Source organism: Micrasema longulum, unplaced genomic scaffold (assembly GCF_059751315.1).
Source record: "Micrasema longulum isolate JH-2025_06_02 unplaced genomic scaffold, ASM5975131v1 h1tg000588l, whole genome shotgun sequence".
Classification (NCBI taxonomy): Eukaryota; Metazoa; Arthropoda; class Insecta; order Trichoptera; family Brachycentridae; genus Micrasema; species Micrasema longulum.
Window position 1 is genome coordinate 60,459 of NW_028277784.1, and position 22,347 is coordinate 82,805.

A 22,347-nucleotide genomic window follows, 5' to 3' on the forward strand; every position below is an offset into this window, starting at 1 on the left:
TATTTTTCGTTTATGGTTTCTTAATCAGTTGTACTTATTTAATATTGTAGTATCGAGTATTTTTACTTAATATCGTATCATCACATTGCGTCAAAATGTGGTATTTACAATACATACGAGTACATAATAATCGTCTGTATAATGGAAAAATCCATCGAAATGGACACAATCTGAGAAATCAAGTTATTAATGCAGTTATGTATCATGTTTTAGCTCAATAAACTGATAAAATCATCTAAATCATCCCACCATTTTATAAAAATAAAAAAAAAACAGATTAAAACCATTATGTCCATTAACTAGATATTTAAAAAAAAATCTCATTCATTGAACAATTTAAAAGAACTATCATGGATTTGTGAATATGCATCGTGTCCAAAATATGTTGAACGAACTTTTGTTGAGTCAAACATTCAAAGTGATTTTCTTAGTGTAGTAAATAATGCATTTAGAGGGTTTCACCAGAATACCGTTGCTTTAGTTCGTTTTTGTCCAGCTGACCATTGTTAACAAAATTAAATTAAGTCTACAGGAGGAAAATCTTTATTGATGAAATTAAAATGAAACTAATATACTTTTTAAATTGTTTAAGGGGATTTTTGACAGATTTTGTCTCAAGTTGTGGTCATAATTTATGCCTATTTCGTAAAAAAAACTTTGAAGCTCCATTTCTGCAGATTTGTGTTTTGGTCTGTTGGACAAAAACGAACTGAAGTATGGGTATTAAAGATAATATTTTTATTTTTCTTACAATAATTTGTCCTTTTGTATGTAGGTACCATGTAAGAATATAAAAATTGCTGAAATAACAGAAAAAAACATTTAAATATTTATAGACATAATTTGATTCTGATAACGTCTATTGCCCCCGCTGTTCTTAATTCCGTTCGATTGAGAAGAATCCAATCAGTTTTTCTGATTAAAAATATATTTTTACAATGTAAAAGAGAAAACAGCCATATGAATTTACGTATTCTCTTTTAAAGACAATTAATTTATCCACCTTTTAAATTAAACCAGATGTACAAAATAACGAGCAATTACACAAAATCACTCTTGTTTTGAATTAACTAAGCGATTTACCTCAACTATTAAAGATTTCTTTATTCAAATGACGTTAAAAACACACGAGATGAATGATTGCCCCCTTTATGCGCAGGCCGTGCCATGGCCGACATTTGCATTTGAACTATTGACGTTCTGGCCAAAGTAGGGACGGGTCATTTATTCTGGATCACCCACCGAGTCACGAGAGAGATGATATCGATATATAAACCTCTGAATGGTTAACTCAACGGCGCTGCGGGGTTGCCCAAATTGTTTGTTAGAAACACCAAAGAGATTCCCAAACTCTCATAGATCACTCATTTTCACTAATCTGGACACTATTTTTAAAATGCCCATATTAACACTACCACCGTTTTTTATTTCTTCTTTAACTTTCTTCATTTTTATTCATGTTTATGAGTTGCCAGGCAAAAAAAACTACATAATTTGTATTGTTAAACATTATGGTAAAGTAATATTATTAATTATAACTGAATGCGTGCGTAAAAATAATTGTTTTATGGTAAAAAGGATCATCGTGCCATTCACGTTAAAGGTTATTAAATTCAGTTGAAGTCTTAGGTATAGGTACAATGGAATAATTTCGGGACGGGTAAATTATTATCACTACGGATATTGAACAATGCTTCTTTAGTATGAAAACATATCGCGCTTAACTTAATTGGTATACCTAACTAGCAATTATTGGAAGGACTTAGGCTCAAATATTCAAACTAAAAACATTTTTTCTTATAATTCTTTCGTAAGTTTTTAATGCTTTATTATTTCCTTTACTTATTCGTTTATCATTCAGTAATAAAAGAAAACAACTCGAACGAACGCAGCACATGATCAAAAACAACATTAAATACGAGCCTTTTCTGCAATAACTTGCACGGTATTCTTAGCAAATACGTAGTTTATGTCAAATAGAGGTGGTTAAAAGTAGATTACTTTCTACGATGATAAAATAACTTTTAATTTTAGCAATTGCAAGAACTATTATTTAATCCTAGTCTTCGGGTACCTATGGTAGGATTGTAATTAAGCTACGTAATAAAATTGAAGTATATCTCAATTTATTTGCCCATATTTACTTACTAGTATATTTTATTCGGCAGAAATAACCTCTGTTTTTGTTACTTTTGACTTTTTTTTACATAAAACAAAAATTTTCAGCATGCAGCACGCAGTAAAACTTAATCGAATAACATTAACAAACTATTTTTTTAGGGTGCGAATATAATATAATATAACGATATGATCCTTAAAAATTATTCAGCGAGTGAAGTATGTACTATATATATATATATATATATATATATATATGGCACTAATAATGTTCTGTAAGAATTTTAGGTATCTATAAGTTTGTTTGAGAATCCGTTTTTATGAGAAACACAACTTTACTTGTTTTTTATTCATTCAAACTTAAATTGATAGTTAAAACGCATTTAATGAAGATAAATTTTTAAAAAAGGACGAAAAATATTTTCCATTTAAAAAAAATAAATAAATGTTAACATAATAAACTTTCCAGTAGAAACGAGTCTTTACTTTCTAAGGAATAAGGAAAAGTGATCAGTTAAAAATAAAAATACTTAGAAAGAACGAAATGTGTTTTTAATAACTTTATAAACAACTAGTTTACTTAATAAAATTTTTAATTAACAATACAGAAGCGATTTGTTACAATAAAAAAATGCGTGTTTGTAAAAAAAACACATATAGAACAAATTTAATAAAGAATTGTTATATAATAATGATAGCACTTTTCATATACCTATCTTTAATATTTGTTATTTACATTCAAATTATTTTATCAGTTCAAAGCTTCCTTGCACTGTGTACTAATAATAATTGCTTTCCTAAGGTGAATTCTCAATTTTTATTAAAGAAACATCTAGTAGGAAAAAAAGCTGTTTTATTTTTCTGTCGATTGTTTCGCGTTTCGGGCGGAGATTTGCGGTTTATAAAAAATAAATTGGCGAACGGTCAAATGAACCTCGTGCAAACATCGAGGAATCAAAAAACACAATGCTTTTATAATGGCAGTGAATCAATTATATTCATAATGTTGTTTCCTTGAGTAAAATACTTACTGTTTTTATTTCTTTATTCGGTTTCAAGCTTTTTCCATTATTTACAGAAAATCTTTGAAGAACTACAGGTGCATGGGAGCTAAGAAACTTTTAAGATCTTATTCCAAACTTTGAAATAATTGGGTATAATATACACATGTTTATTATTTATTCACTCATTCCAATATGAAAAATGTTTTTTTACTGGAATGAGTGCTTCGGGTCTTTAAGTTAAAACCCGAGTTTAGCGAAAATCTTTTACATAATAAGTAACAATTAAATATAATATAAAATTGGTTCATTTACATATTTCAAATTACAATAGCAAAACAATAATAAATATATACAGATATCTTGAAATACATAGAAATAAAAGCTTTTTAGCAAATTTTTGGTATAAATGTACAATAGGATAAAAAAAACTGTGATGAATGTAAAAAAATATTTAACATTTTTTTAAAAATTAATATATTATATAAATACCCAGGGATACGTTAATAATAGTGTTTGGATAATTTGTAAAGCGCCATTTTTTGAAAATCAACTCAAGGGCGCTGTACAATAAATAAATATCCTAGCAAGTCTTGCAGCTACGGAGCGCATGGATGGTTGGGATTCTAGTTCCTCGTCTCCAATTATGATGTGTAGGAGCTAGATAACAGCATGTCTTGCAGCTACAGAGCTACGATGTAACAAATAGTAATTCTCTGAATTAAGGAGCAGTAAAATAAAACTGACCATTTTAGAAATGTCCATAGTGTTTTATTATTTCAACAATAATCAACAGAAAAAGATTGTCAAAACATATTTAATGTAGGTAAGCTGTAATTACTGTTCTATGCTTACCTTACCTGTATTGAATAAGTATTTAATAAGAGCTCAAATTTTAATTGTAATTAGGGTTTTAAAAAAAATATTTTTTCCATTAAATGTAACTCGGCTGAATCGGTTGACTTTAAAAACAAACATCTAGGGTGCCACCAAAAAGAGTCAGAATATTTATTTTTATTTTTTTTTATTTTCAATTTTTTAATGTAATATAAGTACTACACACTACATACAATCTGTTAGATGAGGAATTACTTTTCGTTTTTTTTCGTTTAACTATCTGAGTAAAAATGCATTACGTTACATCATACGTACCCAATGGTGCGTAGAGAACGGCATTGCCGAGTAAAGATATACGGACATGTATTTTATATATTCATTTTTATTTTAAACATGGAATATTCGCGTTCTTATGATTTATTTGAAAATTTAAACTTTGTGAATGAATTATTTTAGTCGTAAATCATATTTTCCTTTCGCATCTAATGGTGCATAGGGCACTGCAGCGGTACATCAATCGCAGCGTATCTTGATCATTTTTGTTACATGAAGGTAAGATGATCAGTCTTACATTTCAGGTACCAGTCTAGGGACTATGAAATATTCTAGGGTGAAAACACCTTCTTTTTATTCTGCATTCTCTAGGACTCCGTCTGGTTGTTGCTCGGAGCCTGTTCCTGGGATGCGGACGTCTAACTGTTCCATCATCTTTTTAGTGGTTTCTGGGGGTCTGCTGTCAACTGGTATCACACCTGCCACTATATTTACCACTTTTCTGAATCTGCTCTCTCCACGTGGTCCCTCCAGAAACGTCTTCTTAATATTCCCCATCGCACAACATCTTCTTATTTAGGAGTTCCTTACTTTATCTCGGATAGTCGTTCCCGCAACGGATCGGATAGTGTTAATTTCACTCGTTCTTAGGAGGCTTTTTGGTCTAATGGTGTCGGCCCTTGTTTCAATGCCGTTTGTCATGATAGGTCTCATACTGGTTTTATAAACCCGTACTTTGCTCTCCTTCAGTATTTCGTGGGTATACTAGAAAAAAACTTTAACTCTCAAATTGATGTTTTGAGAATTCAAGCATTTATGTTTTGTTCCAATTTTACTCTTTTATATCTTATTTAAATAAAGTAAGATGCTAAGTGCTTATTTAAGAAAATGTTTTTAGTTTTTCCGTTTCCTAATCTTATATTAAGTAAAGATTAAGTTATTTAAAGTTTTTAGTCCGAATTAAATACCCGGTAAACGACTTCACCTTAAATTTATTTTTAAAACAACAGATATATGAAATTGAATATGACTTAGTGTATTTTGAAAGTTTGTAAAGCTATAAATAAAGTAATCAATGAAACTTCTTGGTTTAGTTTTACTTTTTTATTATTTTGACCAACGATGAAGTTTCATAGATAACTTTAATTATAATTTTATCAAAATCATTAACTACGAAGTTTTATCAAGAAATATCAACAAAAAACATCAGTTTGTAGAGCGTTAAAAACTTTACAAAACTGCATCACTAAGTCAAATACTCATATTTTCGAGTTAACGTTTTATGCCAGTATACCCACGATATTTTTGTTATACAGCATTTCTTAAGCATCCAGCCGCAATAGCGGCTTTGTTTATTTGTTCTCTTACTTCTTCATAGAGGCCGTTGCTGCTGGATATCTCACAACAAAGTACCTAAAGTGCATAAAATGCTCTAAATAAAACATTTCATCTCAACCATGTCAGGAATCGAACCCGAGACCTCTCGTATGGCGGGCAAACGCGCTGACCATTACACCACGAAACTGACTGAAGTCGTAAGCAGCCGTGTTAAAAATAGGATTCAAGATGTGGTAGAGCGCGGTTCGAACCTCGGTCCTCCCGGTTCGGAGTCCTCGACACTGCTCCCGTGGGGCTGCAACCCGTTCCTTCCCTGCAGTTTGTTTTTGAAAAGAGACTCTCCGTTTCTTTTTTGTCATCCATTTGCAATGTCTGCTTGTTTATTGGGGACTGGGGGAATGGTGATTCTCACGACCGAACTCGTGCTGGCGACGTATCAGCGCGGGCGGATCTTGACGGTATCTAAATTACTCTCGCAATACAACAATGGGAGAGCCTTGGGAAGGCAGCTAGGAACTAGGAACGGACTTGTTGCGGGGAACTCGACTGCAGACCAGCACTTCGCCTGGATCGGCGGCTATAGAGATATTATTTTTTTAAAATAAAAACCTTTATTAGCATAAAAAAAACAATACATACACTAAAAAATGGAACACCTAAGGTTAAACTTGCCAAAAAAGAGTCCGGCTCTTGTGTTTGGCAAGTTTACAAAAGATTATAAAAAAGAAACAAAAAATGCAAAACAAAATAATACAATAAATAAGAAATTAAACTTTTGTAAAGAGAAAATTTAACACTAATAAAAAATTAAATAATCAAATTGATCCGTAAAAACGCATTTTTTTACAACAAACAAACAAACCATCACGCCGTTTCCCCGTAGGGGTAGGCAGAGAGGATAGAGCGCAATAACACTCTATCTTGGCATACAGACCTCGCTTTCTCTACATTCATACATCTTCTCATGCACGCACGCCGATTATTCCTACTTTTGACATGTCCATCTTCAAGTATTTGATGGACTTGATCGTGCCATGTCTTTCTCGGTCTTTCTCGTTTTCTGCATCCATCAACATTTGCATCGTAGATCCTTTTAGCCGTTCTTTCGCTGTCCATTCGTTCTACATGTCCAAACCAACGCAGCACCCCTTTTTAAATTTCGACAAAATAATGATCATGTATCACTTCTGTTTACAGTAATTTTAAATTAAGTTTTAGTAATCTCACGCTTCCGTGAGATCTGTAAATCGTAACTATATAATTCATTGCATCCATATCTTACGTTAAATTAATTACATCCTGGTGATTCGTATTTTACAAAATTGAAATCTCATGATTTTTTTCCTAGAGTAAATTTAATATTGAATCTGCGATTAAGACTGTTGTAGCAGTCTGATACAAGCTGAGGACATTACAGGATTTTGCTATTTTAAAACCCTGTTCATTCAAAATTGCCCATCAAAAGAATTAAATTAGTAAATATGAGATATAAATAACGTTTTTCTGATTAAAAATATGCTTATATGTTTTATATAGCTGAAATACCTAATCTTTCCGACCAGCAAATTAGGTCGTATTATATTTTAGTTATATAAAACTTTTAACTGTACTTTTTATCAGAAATACCTTAGAAAATGATTGTTTTTATCTACTATTTCTTTACATTATTTTTTTAACGGCGCGATTTAAAAAGGCGGTGTTTGAAAATGATCAAATTGTATGATTTTATTACTTTTTATCAAACTACAGCCTTAATGTATATCGCAAATGTAATATAAAAGAAATCTAAATATTTCCATTTTCACTATTTAGCTCAATTAAAAAAAAAAATGTATTGGTCGTTTAAATATTTACATGAAAAAGTTAACTTTTACATCAAAATTTTACACATATAACAACTAACACAATAATAACTGTATAGATTTAAATATAATAGTTATTTCAATACACAATTTTTAAACAAATGTATATTTTCAACTATAACTTATTTGCTTTTTTATATATTACAACAATGAAGTAGAACATTTCTGAGGATGGAATATCTAGGTTTTTAAGGCATGATTAATTTATCATATGAAAAATAAATATTCTGTCACAATTAATAAATATACTACTTTTATGTTTCGTTTGACTGTAAGAGATTCCCAGTGACGATAAATCCGTAATTTAACCACAAGTATCTTTTGTTTCAATTGTTTTGCATTAACATTAATTATTTTTGTATGTTATGTATTTATCTTTTTACATGCGAACTATCTTATTATACGTACGGGTAGCCCGTGGGGGATTTTTCTCGTTTTATTTTTGTTATTTTATTTGTATGTTTGTGATAAAAGATCATGCAGAAAAATTCACGACCGCTACCTAGTTAGAGCATATTTATTTTGTCCACAGATAGCCTCTAGGCTTCTCTGTGCATCCTCCAAGTCAACCGCTGTTCCGTAGCTCAGATTTAGACACAATATGTAAACTGTCAGCAGAGGACGTCCTGGAAGTATTGGCTAATGTTATTCTCTTTTGTTCCCAGGTTGTTTGGACCTAAGAGATGCGCAAGATGCCAGGCAAGCATATCTTCGTCGGAGCTCGTGATGAGGGCAAGAGATCTGGTGTTTCATGTCCACTGTTTTTGCTGTGCTCTTTGTAATACTCCTCTAACCAAAGGTGATACGTTCGGGATGAGAGACTCAACCATCTACTGCAGGTAAAACATTAATACATTTTTCAATTTGCGTAGATATACACTTATACTGCTCCAACTGTTTTCAACTTATTGGAAAACTCCTTAAAGATAATTTGAAAGTTTCAAAAACATTTATTATAACACTTATTAAGAGTTTAACAGATATTTGAATTAGTATTATTAAATACATTTCATATAAAATAACGATCTGTTAATAGCTTTCAAATGATTCTTTTCTGAAGTTCTACTACTTTAGTCTTTTTAGTAATTTTTTTAATAACATGTATAATTATTTATTTCGAAATTATTTATAAACTCAAAACTATGATTCAAATTGGAATATGAAGGTTTCATTAGTAACACACAGATAATAAAATGCAGTATTCAAATGTAATGAATGAACACAAATGCATTATTGCACGTGATTACCTATTTTTTATTTCTCGTTATATTTTTTTAAGGTTGCATTACGAAGCGATGAATGAGTGCGTACGGGTGCCCAGAGTTCCTCCGGACGTCATGCCGGCTCCCTTCTTCAACGGCTCATCATCAGGAACACCGACGCCCACTCCTACCCCTACTCCTGGAGCGCCCAGGCAGAAGGGGAGGCCCAGAAAACGGAAGCCCAAAGACCTGGAAGCCATGACTGCAAATCTTGGTAAGATATCGTGAAATTCACCAAAGGGTTAGCGGTGCACAGCGAATACTAGTGAATGTTCGTGTAAAGTCTAACCAGTCCGTACTAAAAAATGGCTAGTTTAAGAACCAGACTTTTTCTTAACTGTATGATACACAGTGCCCTTACAATATCAACAATTAACATATGTCGGAGTACAGAACTTTCGTCTAATAGGTTAGGTATCTTCTAGAGTTATAGTGTAATAATAGATTTTTTTTTTTAAAATTTTATGTACTCAGAAAAACCACAGTAATACAAAAAAATATACACAAAATTATAATAAAAAAAACATAAAATAAAGCCAAATCAGTTTTCCACATAAATACAATTATAAAAATTCAGTTCAGTTAGATATTAATACATAATAATTAATAATATTAATTATTCACGTGGTATCCGCACCTCGTGAGTATATTTACAACATTATTTATCCAACTTAATTTTCTAAATTCAACTTAGCGGTACTTTTTTTATTTCTTTATTAATAAATTCACACGTGAATATTCAAATCATAAATAAACGTAAGTATTTTTTCCTTTGGTTTTTATCTGAATTCAACATATAAATAAAAAAATCCTTCTCCCTGTTTTTCATTTGTAATTTGAGACAAGCTGTCTGTTATCTGCTTCAACTTTTTATTTTATTTTGCACTACAACTTTAAGGATATAATATGTGGTATATTATTCATGTATGCCATGTTTACTTGAAATTGTAAAGCGTACATTAAAAAATGTATTTTATTAATCGATTTGTGATCTTTATATGAGCGATATATTTTTGCAATGGTTGCGTTGGTGCTATTACTTATGTACATACATATATACATTAATCAGTAGATAAATAAATCTTTCTAATTGTACTCATTCTCTGAATATTGTTAGTATCATATTAACAACATTTTTTTTTACATTAAACATTTACCTACCAAATATACAAATTTTTAATTACTATGATGTACACATTGTAAGTACATATATTCAAGTATAAAAACAGGTACTAGATATATTTTTCTACTGTATTATATTGTATATACATTTACTATAAATATAGAAATCGGTGTTTATGAACACCCTTTCTTACAATATGCGATCTAAATTATTGTGGCATTTAATTTTGTAATAAATGCTTTCTGTGTAAGCTGTAACACTATTGCGATTGCGAAATTCATAAAATGATTTTACTCAATAATTATTTTAAAGCTGATATAGGTATTTATTTATTTCCCCGGTTTTCTTTAAATACGTTATTTTTATTTAATAATATTACAGACGTTTGATGAATATATTTTTTTTGCAAGATCCGTGCAAGTGACATGAATTCATTAAGTCTTAAAAAAATATCTAATTAATATAGGAGCACTGGGCTCTTGGCCTCATAGAGTTAGGATACGTTATTTTATTTATTTGTAATATGTATCTTTATATGAATAAATAAATAAATTGATCTATCACATTGAAATGTGTTATCAACGCGCACTTTTGCGTTTAGAATAACCACCACATGACTCTTTATCCTTTTTTGATATTTTGTTAGTTGGTGTTGAAAATTTCTCTAAAATTAGAGTTGAAAAACAAGCTTAGATTTGTATTAAAAAATTAGAGTATTTTATTTTTTTTTAAATGTAACAAATAACACGAGAACATCATTTCGTTTCTATAAACACATACAACAATTAAGGTGCTATAATGTAAAAGTAATAAAGAGAGACTAATAAAACAAAACACAACTGAATATTTTTTATCATCGGAATCTGAACGGAGATAAAAAGTCATTAGAAAAAATAATAAGACTAATAATTACTATCATTCCTTTCTGAACGTAAAATGCAAAGGGTTGTTTTCATAATGCATATTGTGGAACCTCAAATAGATCTATTGAAACTAGAATCCAAACATGTGCGAACTACGGGACCATCAGATATACAAATATAGTACCTACATACAGAAAACCAGTAGAAAAATAATAGCACAAAGTAGATCGTTACTTAGCGATAGTAAAATGTTGCAACAGACCCGACAGACGTTGTCCTGCCCAAACGTCGGCTTGCCTGCTATTAGCTTAGAAAAATACTTCATTGTTAAGTTGGTACCTAGGTACTTATTTATGATTGAATTCCAAAACTAAAAATTATTACTATAATAATATTGAATTTAAGTAGGTACCTAGGTACTTGTTTATGGTTGACTTCCAAAACATAAAATAATTAATTTTTAAATAAATAATTATTTTTGCAAACGTCGAAATCGGCTCTTCTCACCAACAGGGGTGCACTTTATTCATGAATGCGATTTTCAAAAATGTATTAAATGTCAGTTGATATTATTTTAGTATTACCAAAAAACCAGCAAAAAGAAATAAACTAGAAGAAATAATAAGGAATGTAAGGAAATAATCTGATTGGGATCCATAAAAAGCGAACGTTGATTGTAAATATTAAAAAACAAACTTTTTTACAAAAAAAATTAACTTCGTTCCATTTTTTTTTGTATGCGCGTTCTTGTCAAATGCAACCCTGGTAGCTCGATGATTTATGTTTCTAACTTTTTTTTACTGATTTAATTGAAAATTTTAATATCTACGAACACGCGCATCGCAAAGATCTACATTTAGCTGAAAACCGCACGTAAATAGGTTAAGCCGTTTAGAAGGTGTTCAGTGACATTACACGTACATAAGAAGTATAAATAAATGTAGAATAAAATTATGTACGTATTTTTATTATTATAATTATGATATTTTGATCATTATATTGTATTTGTTTTTTTTTTAATTTTTCAATATAAAGTAACTTATTCACTAATATAACAAATATTTTATTCACACATTTGTACATATGTACCTAAAATATGCAAACCATTATTATTTCTTCCTAATTTATATAACTAATAGTTTGTATTTTTTTTTATTTATGAGCAGAAAACTATAAATGCCTTATAAAATTGTCAAATAATACGTAAATGTTTTCTGTAATGCCGCTGTTTTCTGAAAATAAAATAAATAAATAAATATGTTTTTAAAAGTTATGCTTGTGCCACGCGCCGGGTTTACGTGTAATTTTGAGTTTACATTAAAATCTCTTCGTTTTTACGTCCGTCACGAACGGGTGATCAGTAATGGGTGGTAACAGAAAAAAAACGATCTTCGGATGGAGACGTTTTTCAATTTTCTCTGCAGAAGCACGGGCCATGATATTTTTTATCGTAAAATTATTGTACCGCACGCCCATGTGTACTTAAGTCGAAACCGGATACCTTGCCAGGATAGCGTAACCACAAAACGCGAGCTGCACAAACAGCGGTAGCCCGTAAAGTATTGACGGGGTCTTCGTTCAAGCCGCACGGAAGGAATGCGTTAGTGTGTTGTGACGCTGCGCCGCTGAGTTTTGATGAAAATTGGCATGTCTTGAACGCAGGCTCCGTCTATACCTGTAATGACTTTTGAAAAATCTCAAAAATAATTTAAGAAAATATTGATTTGCTTACGGACATGTCGAAAAACGGAATAATCAGCACGCGTGCATATATGCGTGTGTCTGTGTGTAAAAATTGTAGGGTGTGGCGTTTTATCCACTCTACTTACTTTTCGCAGAAACGACCTGTTGGTATTTTGTTGTCCTTATATTGGGTGTTAACATAAGTTTAATTAATCAATTAATTTTAAAAATAAATAATCAAAACAAATTGGTCCATAATGGATACTCCTTCATTATTCTACAACAAACTAGTTAATAATTCACAGCATATTCACAGTACAATATCGCGAGCATCTTTGGCAGCTTCGATACCTCGATTGAACGTGAACAGAAGGAGGTATCGAAAATGCTCACTTTCGTTTACTTGACATTACATTTAGAATGCTTGTAATCAAATAAAATAATATATGTAACGTAAAAGCACAATTTCTTGTAGAGCAGCAAATTTTCTTTCGAATGACGTAACTATTATCAATTTGTTTTACTTTTGGTGATCATTTTAAAATAGGGAAAAAAAGACAAACCTTATGTCAAATAACTTGGCAGATAATTTGGGTTACTCATTTAATTAAATAAATACAATCGAAACCGCGTTATATAAAATTGACAATTAAAAAAACAACTCGTTTATCGACAAAAATAATTGCTTTTTGGGATGAAAAGACCCTTGATTTTCGGGTGTGTAAAGAGAGTAGGTACTTTCACTTAGCATAAATTTATATTTATCCCGCAATGAAACCGTAATTTTGTTTGCGGAGGGAATAATAATGTCTAGACATTAATAGGGCTAATGACCTGTTATTGGATGAATTAAGTATGAATGTCCTTATTGCCTACTGTAGATTATTGTGAAGATTGTATTGTTATTGCAATTGTCGGATGGTGAATGGTATGTTCCAAGGGAATATCGAAAAGCCACAGTCGTTAAAGCTGACCTTTTCGGGAAAACTGACCAGCATTTATTTGTTGAAAAACTGAGCAGCCTTTTTTTTTTTTTTTTATAAACTGACCAGCATTTTTTTGTTGAAAAACTGACCAGCATTAAAAAAATTAAAATAGTTTACTTTCCGAACCCAGTTGTGCATAATATGTCAATGCATTAGTGCACTGGATAGGTCCACCAATTACAGCATTTTAAGATAATGTGTTACATGCAGGTAAGGGAGGTTAGTCGTACGCTTCAGGTGCCAGTCCAGAAACAGTAAAATATTCATTTTGATATGTATAAAATATTTCAGGTTAACTTAAGCACGGTTGCCGAATGACCCACTACACATCAAGAAGAACATATCGCGACTCGATTTCCTTTTTCATTTTTTTATCTGAGAGTAGCCACATAGTCGAAAACGCTATCCAAGGTTCTGGTTCTATTTTACACACTGAACTGTAATATTTATCCGCATGGATACAGAATTTATTGATCTAGTAGGACACTGATGTAAAAACATTCTGGTCGGAATTTTAATTTAAATTCAGTCTAAAATAATATCAAATGATAATTTATTGAAACACTTTGGTAATACGACTTTTCCAGAACTTTTTTTTTCGGAGAAAATTATTACGTTTTTGAACTGTAATGTATTTGTAAAGCGTTATAAGACTTATATCATTACAGGAAAATATTTTCAAGAAATACCATTTTTATGGAATTTCGATTGTTTTTTTAAAACAGGTTTCAGCTTTTAATTATCTTCAATTCAAAATATAAACACAAGGAAAAGAAAAGTTTTTTCAAGGAAAAGAAAAGGTTTATATTTACATGATTTTTCATTTAAAATATTTTCAAGTAGTGGTTATCGACGAAGATACATATTTTTTTCACTCGTGTACAAATATTCGTTCAAGAAAATCGATTTTGCTTCACCAGCAATTGAAGTTAACTCTGTTAGCTTCCCATTGTATACGATTACAATGGGAAGTTGACAGGGTTAGCTGCAATTGTTTATAAAGTAAAATGGAGTTTTTTTAATTAAAAATTTAGAATTCATATTAAAAAAAAAATAACGTGTTTCATTGCAAGTTACCAGCGAACAAACTTCAAATTTTCGTACAAATATTCATTTTTCGGTACAAAAAATTCAATTTCACTTTATATAGACAATAAATTGTATCACTGTACACTATTCATATGTTGCCCGCATTCACTCTTTTAAACTTTCATTTTTTTATCTCTTAAAAACGTACTTCCCAAATACACAAATGTTTCTACTAGCTCGAAATATTCGTTTTAAAATTGTTTTAAACTATCAACCCTTTTTAAATACCTTTTTTTAAATTTACTTTTATCATAACCAACTCGTTCTCTTCGGGTATTTGTTGCAAATCTTACTAGCTCCTTGCTAATAGAACTTGCATTATTAGCGTAAAACAAACAGCTTATTAAAAAACAATTTTTATAACAAAACCCTTACATTCAATCTCTTTCATAGATCTCCACGTGTGGATCAACCATGGCGACATTACATAAACATCTCTCTTTTACGCCTTTTGAATCGCATACCCGTATGAATCCCCGCTGAATTATCCTAGTACGGAGGTGATACTGTTCGTGTGGTTTATTGTTTACTCCGTACTTTTTCAACAAGCCCCAGAACTTTATTTGATCTATTTTGTCTTAACATGCTTTTTGCAAATCAACAAATGCGCAGAACAGTAACTGTTTATTTTTTGTCTAAAAACTTTTCTGTTAGCGTCCGCGGCGCAAAAATCAGTGCATCCATGTTCACTCAATCATGAAGGCTCCTTGCATATCCCGCATAAATTTTATTTCTCGTCGTCTATTTTACTCTCTCAATAATTATTGTCTCATATTGACAGTCAAAAGTTTATTTTCCAAAATATGGAAAATCGACTTTTGTATCACATCATATAGATTTGGGGACGCAAAACTGTAGACGCTAGGACTTTAGAAATTTATAAAAACGTAAAACACCTAGACATAGACAGCCAGAGAAAACTGGAAAGACTAAAGCTTCACAAAATAATATAAGGACATATCAAAGAAGATGTCATCTCGGTGACAGAGTAACTGACATATACAACCACAACATTACCATATACTCGTACGAGTACCAAGAGCCGGATTAATAATGGTCTAAAACGTACACTATATCAAAACAGCGACTATACAAACAAACAAACAAAAAACAATCCATCGCACTGTTTCCCCATAAGGGTAGGCAGAGAGGATAGAACGCCATATCACTCTGCCTCTGCATACATATCTCGCTTCCTTTACATCGATACATCTTCTCATGCTCGCGCGCTGATTATTCCGGCTGTTGACGTGTCCGTCTTCAAGTGTTTGTTGGATTTAGTCATGCCATGTTTTTCTCGCTCTTCCTCTATTTCTGCATCCATCAACATTCGGATCGTAAATCTTTTTAGCAGTTCTTTCGCTGCCCATTCGCTCTACATGTCCAAACCAACACAGAGCTCCTTTTATGATTTTGTCGACAATGCTTCTCTCATCCATACATAATGTAGAAATTTCGACATCACATAGTTTTACCAGACATTCGCGAGAGCGATCGCATTTCGACAGCATGCAGCTAACTTTCATCCCTGTTTTTCCAAGTCCCTTCGCTCTCATACATCAGGGTCGGCACCAGGACTCCACTGTGAAATGCTAAATGATCTGAAAAACATGATAAATTTATTATATAAATAAAACACGAGTGATACTTTAATCCACAAATTTGGAACATCCAGTGACCGGTTTCATCGCTTTCGCGACATCTTCGAGACTGGTATCTTTATTAAAGAGTTAAATGTATTAATACAAAACAGAGGTAAGGATAGATAATTCAAAGTTATATGTAATATTATATTGATATTCTATGTGTTATGTGGATATGGATATTCCAAATTTGTGGATTAAAGTATCACTCGTGTTTTATTTATATAATAAATTACAATGAACTTCCATCAAGAATTATCACTTACAAACTTAAATGTTTTAAACATGATAAACACTAATACGCTTACCTGAAAATGTATTATATAAACCCCAAGGTTTTATTATTACATATATATATATATATATATATATTATATATATATATATATATTTGTTTTCTCGGTCTGTTGCAATTAATTTCAAACATATTCAAGTTTTTAAAAAGTGTAAACATAACATGAACTACAATTAAAGATGCATTAGCATTATTTGCAACAGCATACCGTTGAAACATTCTTCATACAATAAAATATAAATTCTCAATAAAGTCAAAGTTAAGTAGTTTCCTTTTTTTTTTACTTGAAATTTATAAAGGTACCCTTACGGATTATTGCATTTATTTAAATAAAATATTATTTCATTTTTTATTTATACTCTTTTGTTGATAATAATACTTTTTAAACCTTTTAAAAAGTTTGTTTTAGTCTTTTGTTTGGTTTTGTCTGGTAGATTATTGTATAATTTCAGTCCCTGATTTATTAGTCTTGATTGTTTTTGTTTCGTTTTGGAATGTTGTATGTAGGTACCTAATATTGTTTTTAAATAATGATTTATATAATTCTGATTGAATATAGTTAAATAAAAATAAATATTACAGTTCTTATAATTTACCCCAATATTAAAATTTTGATGAGCATTTTCAACGAGTTTTAAATAACTTACTCGTATTATTAGAAAATGGTAATCAAGCTGGGGTAGAGTGGGGTTCGAACCTCGGACTTCTGATCCGCAAGTCCGTAAGACTAGCCACATGACCACAACCTGATTTAAAAAAATATATAAACTTAATTTTTCATAAGTAAAGCACTGTTGTAATGCCCATAAAAAGCTCTTAATAAATATTTACGTAGGTATTTCGAATCAATTTGTTTATTTGACATCGTTTCATTGTAATTCCTTTGACCGCATTCTACGACCACCGAGCTTCAAATCCATCGACTTGTCAATAAACATAGATTGGATGGTTGGTTTGTTTATGGTTAGGCTTCAGTGGTCACAAGACATAGTGGGCATACCCCGGAACTTCAACTACTCGTAAAGCACGCGCCAATTCATTTTTTTTCGAAACCTAACCACTTCCGTTAAAAAAATACACGAATAAAAAAAGACAGATTATTTCAACAAAGATGGAAAACCGTTTGAAATATTTTGTTATTTATTTATAATGAGAATCATACAGTCTTTTAATATCATCATCATATTACGCTTCAAGTACCAGTCCAGGGACTATGAAATATTCAAGTGTAAAAACACTAAAAAATAAATGTTTATATTAAGTAGGCAAACGCGCAGACCATTACACCACGAGGCCAACACAAGGTACAAGATTTTTATTTTTTTATTTAGTCCAATTACAGATTTAACATTAATTAATTATGAATACAGAAGGAGAGGGAAAAAAAGAAATATTATATAATTTAAATAAAAAGTTCATAAAAGTGAAAAGACATGTTATAGTCCCAACTCTACTTTCCTTTAGTATAATGTAATTTCTTTTGTCGGTCGGTTGGTGTAACGGTTAGCGCGTTTGCCTTCTATGCGAGAGGTCTCGGGTTCGATTCCCGACATGGTTGATATGAAATATTTATTTAAAAGGGTGTTTTCACAACATAATATTTCACAGTGGACTGGTACCTGAAGCGTAAGACTGGTCATCTTTTCATGAAACAAAAATTATCAAGATACGCTGCGATTGGTATACCAATACAGTGCCTATGCACCATTAAGTGATGAAAGCGAATGATGATGATTTACAGTGAAATATGTCGATGTCACTAAAACTATTACTAGGTAGTCTGTGTTCTTAGAAGAGTGCTATTTTTCATTAAATTGACCAGCATTTTTTTCGATTGGCTGGGAGATATTGAATTTAGCAACGAACCCGCCAAAGTGTAAATATTTTTGATCTTGAAGTGAAATAAATTTAAAAAAAAGGAATTTATGCATTGACAGAGCTTGTCATTTTCGTAGATTGGTTTAAACGATAACTTTACACAATGTAATGGTTCACCTTTATGCCCGAACGTAAGTATTTCTTAAATAGGGAAATGTCATTTTTTTAAAACATTTTTAAAGTAATAATGGTCTATGAAATACTGTCTAGTAAAAAAAAATATATTGCTCATTATTAGTGGCATAAAAAATACTTTTAAATTTGTAATTTTGAATTCCCGCAAAAACAGTGATTCCATTGGCCACGAGCCTAATACGTCACGATACATGTTTGTTTGTTCCTGCCATTGAAATTTGTGTAGAACAATATCACGAATCTTAACGTTACAACAACCATGGCCAAACGGGTCACGTTTTTCTACGAAAGTATTTTTATTGAATTTCTTTTTAACATTTATATATGAAAACATTTATCCACAATATCTGCCAATAACTATTTTTGTTTACGTCTCTTTTACACAAACGCCGGCCACAGAACAGCGTCTCCATCTTCCTTGTGATGAGTTCTATTCTCGTGCTCTTTCTTATAGCGTTAACATATGTATCGTGCTATTGGTATTACTTTCATGTGTGTAATTATTCTTAGCATAGCAAGGATTAATATATTTTTTTAACAAAATCCAGCATATTTGAGAACACTCAAAATTTCATGTGATTTTTCTCAAGCCTGGGTGTTCTGTGATGTAATTCACAACTGTAATCGGGCCTCCTGGCCTGTTGTTGTGTAAAAAAAAAAAAAAAATTAATTGTATGACATTGTTGTTGGTTAATTATATAAAATGTTAAAATATTTACGTTTCGTGACGTATAATCCTGCTGCGCAATCACACATTTTAATTTAACCGGTGTAAATATGGAAAATATTCCAAAACTGCTATTTTAATTTATTTATCATGATATTTATTGCATTTAGCCGGCGGTTGGCAAGCCAAATGTCAAGAAAAGCAGTCGCCATCGTAATTGTAATTTAATTTTCACTTTTTTGTGTTAGATACTCTTAACTGTTTTGCTAAAGCAATATATTGTATTATTTTTTATACTAAACGTCGACTTTTCGCCAACGAACTGTATATTTTTACGAAGAAAACAAAAAACAAACCGACACGAGCGTTGACGTAGAGATTACACACGCTTTGAATTATAACTGCGATAACTTAAGCATGTTCATTAATGTTCATTGTGATCGCTTAAATCCTCAGCATGTTTGTAAGCACGTCGATAGTTATTTGTGATTGAGCTACAGTTGGTTTTATGAACAATTATTAGAGTACATAAAATTCCTAGTAGGCAAGCACTGGATAATCAGGATATTTTAAATAATATATAATAATGAAATAATATATAATAATTAAATAATATATTATAATTAAATAATATATTGTATTTTTGTGAATCAGTGGAAAAAGGATCCGAATATTTTTATTGTACTGATGCATAGAAAATAGTAGTAAACTACAAGGCAGGTGAATACATATTCGTATTCGTTAGATACTAGCCGTAATTAAATAAAAAAACGCCTTTTTTAATTGAAACGGAAATCGCTCATTACTTTCTATTAATCTATTTGACGCCTTTTTGATTTACATGTATTAGATGTTAACATGTTTTTTTGCAAATTGGCTGATCTATGTGGCCACTTTACACACTGTGTAACATTCACAATTTGCCTTTGTTTGAACGTCCATATTTCTTCAATTCTTCCATTTGTTGATTTGTGAAGTTAAAGAGCTGTATATTTACTTTGTGTATTTTGATACACGAAATAAAAGTGTTGTCTACGACCGCGAGAGCGGTTCAGAATAACACCGCTGGACTAGCATCTGAAGTGTGAGATCGATCATCTTGCCATCATGTGTCTAGATACGCTGCGATTGGTGGGCCAATGTGTAGTCGTATGCACCATAGGTGCGGGAAGGGGATTAATGATGATGACATAATATTTTTGTATGAATAAAGGAAATTCCTAGCTAGTCGGGACCTGAAACAATGAACCTCTGCACATTGTAAAAACGGTGAAATAAATCAATGGGCTCCTGTGTTCCACAATCAACATTTTAATGTCGTGTAAATACATAAAATCGTAAAAGTAATAACCACCCATTTTCAACTGCAAGAACCTTTTTGCGATATCGGTAATAAAACAGTCTACCATTTAGTGAAGTAAAGTGCAGCAAATAATATTAATATATAATTCTGATCCATTCAACTTGATTTACACAGAAGTCAACGTTTTTTTAAATGGTTGATGGCAGAACAAAGCACATTTTGAGCTCCTTGAAAAACGATAATTTGTGACGTCATGACCGCTCCAAGTTTCGTGCGCCCTCAGCTTTAGTCAGAAGTAGTTTCGATTGTGAAGACCCGCGGTCGTTTATTCTTGACATTCAACTCTGCTAAGCGGGTATAGGCCAGAGCCTACACCTGTCGTTGAATGTCAAAAAAATGCCACTCGTCAAAATACCCGCGGCGCCAGGGAAACACATGACTATTATATTGTTATTATACATGTTATGTTACTCTGTAGACTGGGGCAAGATACACGTTCTATCGAGCCCACGAAAACAGCACGTTTCACGACATTTCGCGTGAGTAACATGTACATATGTAATGCTATTCACCTTGGTATAACTATATAGCGTGTGTTTTACAATACCTTAAACGACGTTTATATTAATTTTGCCGAATGGGCAAATTTTCTAACAATGCAGTAAAAACTGTGTTCTAAGATTTTAATTGTTACTTTTTGTCCATTGAAATGTGTTTTGAGTGATGGGAATGCTTTACACGAGTGACAATGTAATCCAAATAATAATAAAGGAATTATAACAATTAATTGAAATTTTAACGAGAGTTTCGTGTAATGGAATTCCGTCAAGACCACCGATACCTAGGCTATAAAAATTACAGTAATGGCCGGAAACCGATGTATAATACTCTAGGTGGCGACGTCAACTGTGGATGTCAACGGAGGTTTATACGAGTAAAAACTTGAATTACTGCTTGGGACTGCAAGCGCATACAGGCTGCCGTATCGGACGAGCGCAAATGTTTTATAAACACTTCCAATGGCCAATTAAATCGGCCAATATGAAGATGAAGAATTTTAAGTTGTCAGCGGCAACCTCCCGCCGAGTGGATAGAGGCATAACGTCTAAGTTGCTAAGCCTCTCTCGAACCGCACCATTCATTATTTTCTTTCAAAATTAGTATTTGTATTGAAAAATAAAAGTAACGAAGCGATACACAATTCACACATTCGGAAACACTGGCCTGTTATGTGATGATAGGAAAAACAAACAATTTGAACATATACTGGCTTCGTATTGTATAGGGTGTCTCGCGGCTTTGTTACTCGGCCTGAGAACCTGGTGCAAGTGGGCAGGTCTGATGGGAAGAGACAAAAAAGAAACAAAACACCCGCCATTGTCTCCGCGAATCGTTTTGCTTCTGTCTTTTATTTTCATGGGACGAGCTGCGTCGGCGGGAGTGGATTGGACGCCGATTTATTTCAAGAATAAATATCGGCAGCTTCCACGATGGCCGCTGCCGGGACACGAACTATTCGCCGGTGAGTAGCCGGCCGGACGCGGACGGAGGGTTCCTCTCGCTCATGCCGGTCGGTCGATGCGCCCGGTGGGAATACAACTTCTGCTACATTCGTATATCGGTTGTACAAAAATAATCCAGTTAGATTAATGTGTCTTGCCGAAGCGCTATAAAAATCCCATTTAATACCGAGCATAAACGTAATACTCGGAAGCAAACGAATAACTTTAACGGACGAGAGAAGTAATTCTACATAAATAAAATTTTCTCTCGAATTCGAGATTTCTTTTATTGTATTTTTATTAACATTCACTCATTACAGCGTGATTATCTCATTATTTTTCGCATATATTTACTGTATAGGCCTAATTATAGACGAATTCGTCTGACGGGAGAGGCGTTCGGCTATAATAAAAAACAATTTATTTAATTTATCGCAATAAGTTCCTCGCGAGCGCTACATAAATCAACCAATTAGCCACCGAAAAGGT

General features: G+C 31.9%; 1 protein-coding gene across 2 annotated transcripts in view; it reads left to right on the forward strand.

Annotated features, from left to right (window-relative positions):
• Positions 1 to 22,347, forward strand: part of ap (apterous) — a 93,559-nt gene that overhangs the window by 51,334 nt on the left and 19,878 nt on the right. For both annotated transcript variants that reach the window (XM_088228509.1, XM_088228510.1), the window contains exons 2-3: positions 8,095 to 8,268; positions 8,709 to 8,905. In XM_088228509.1, the coding sequence (XP_088084635.1) occupies positions 8,156 to 8,268; positions 8,709 to 8,905 (310 nt within the window). In that variant the 5' untranslated portion in view covers positions 8,095 to 8,155. The remainder of the gene's footprint in view (positions 1 to 8,094; positions 8,269 to 8,708; positions 8,906 to 22,347) is intronic.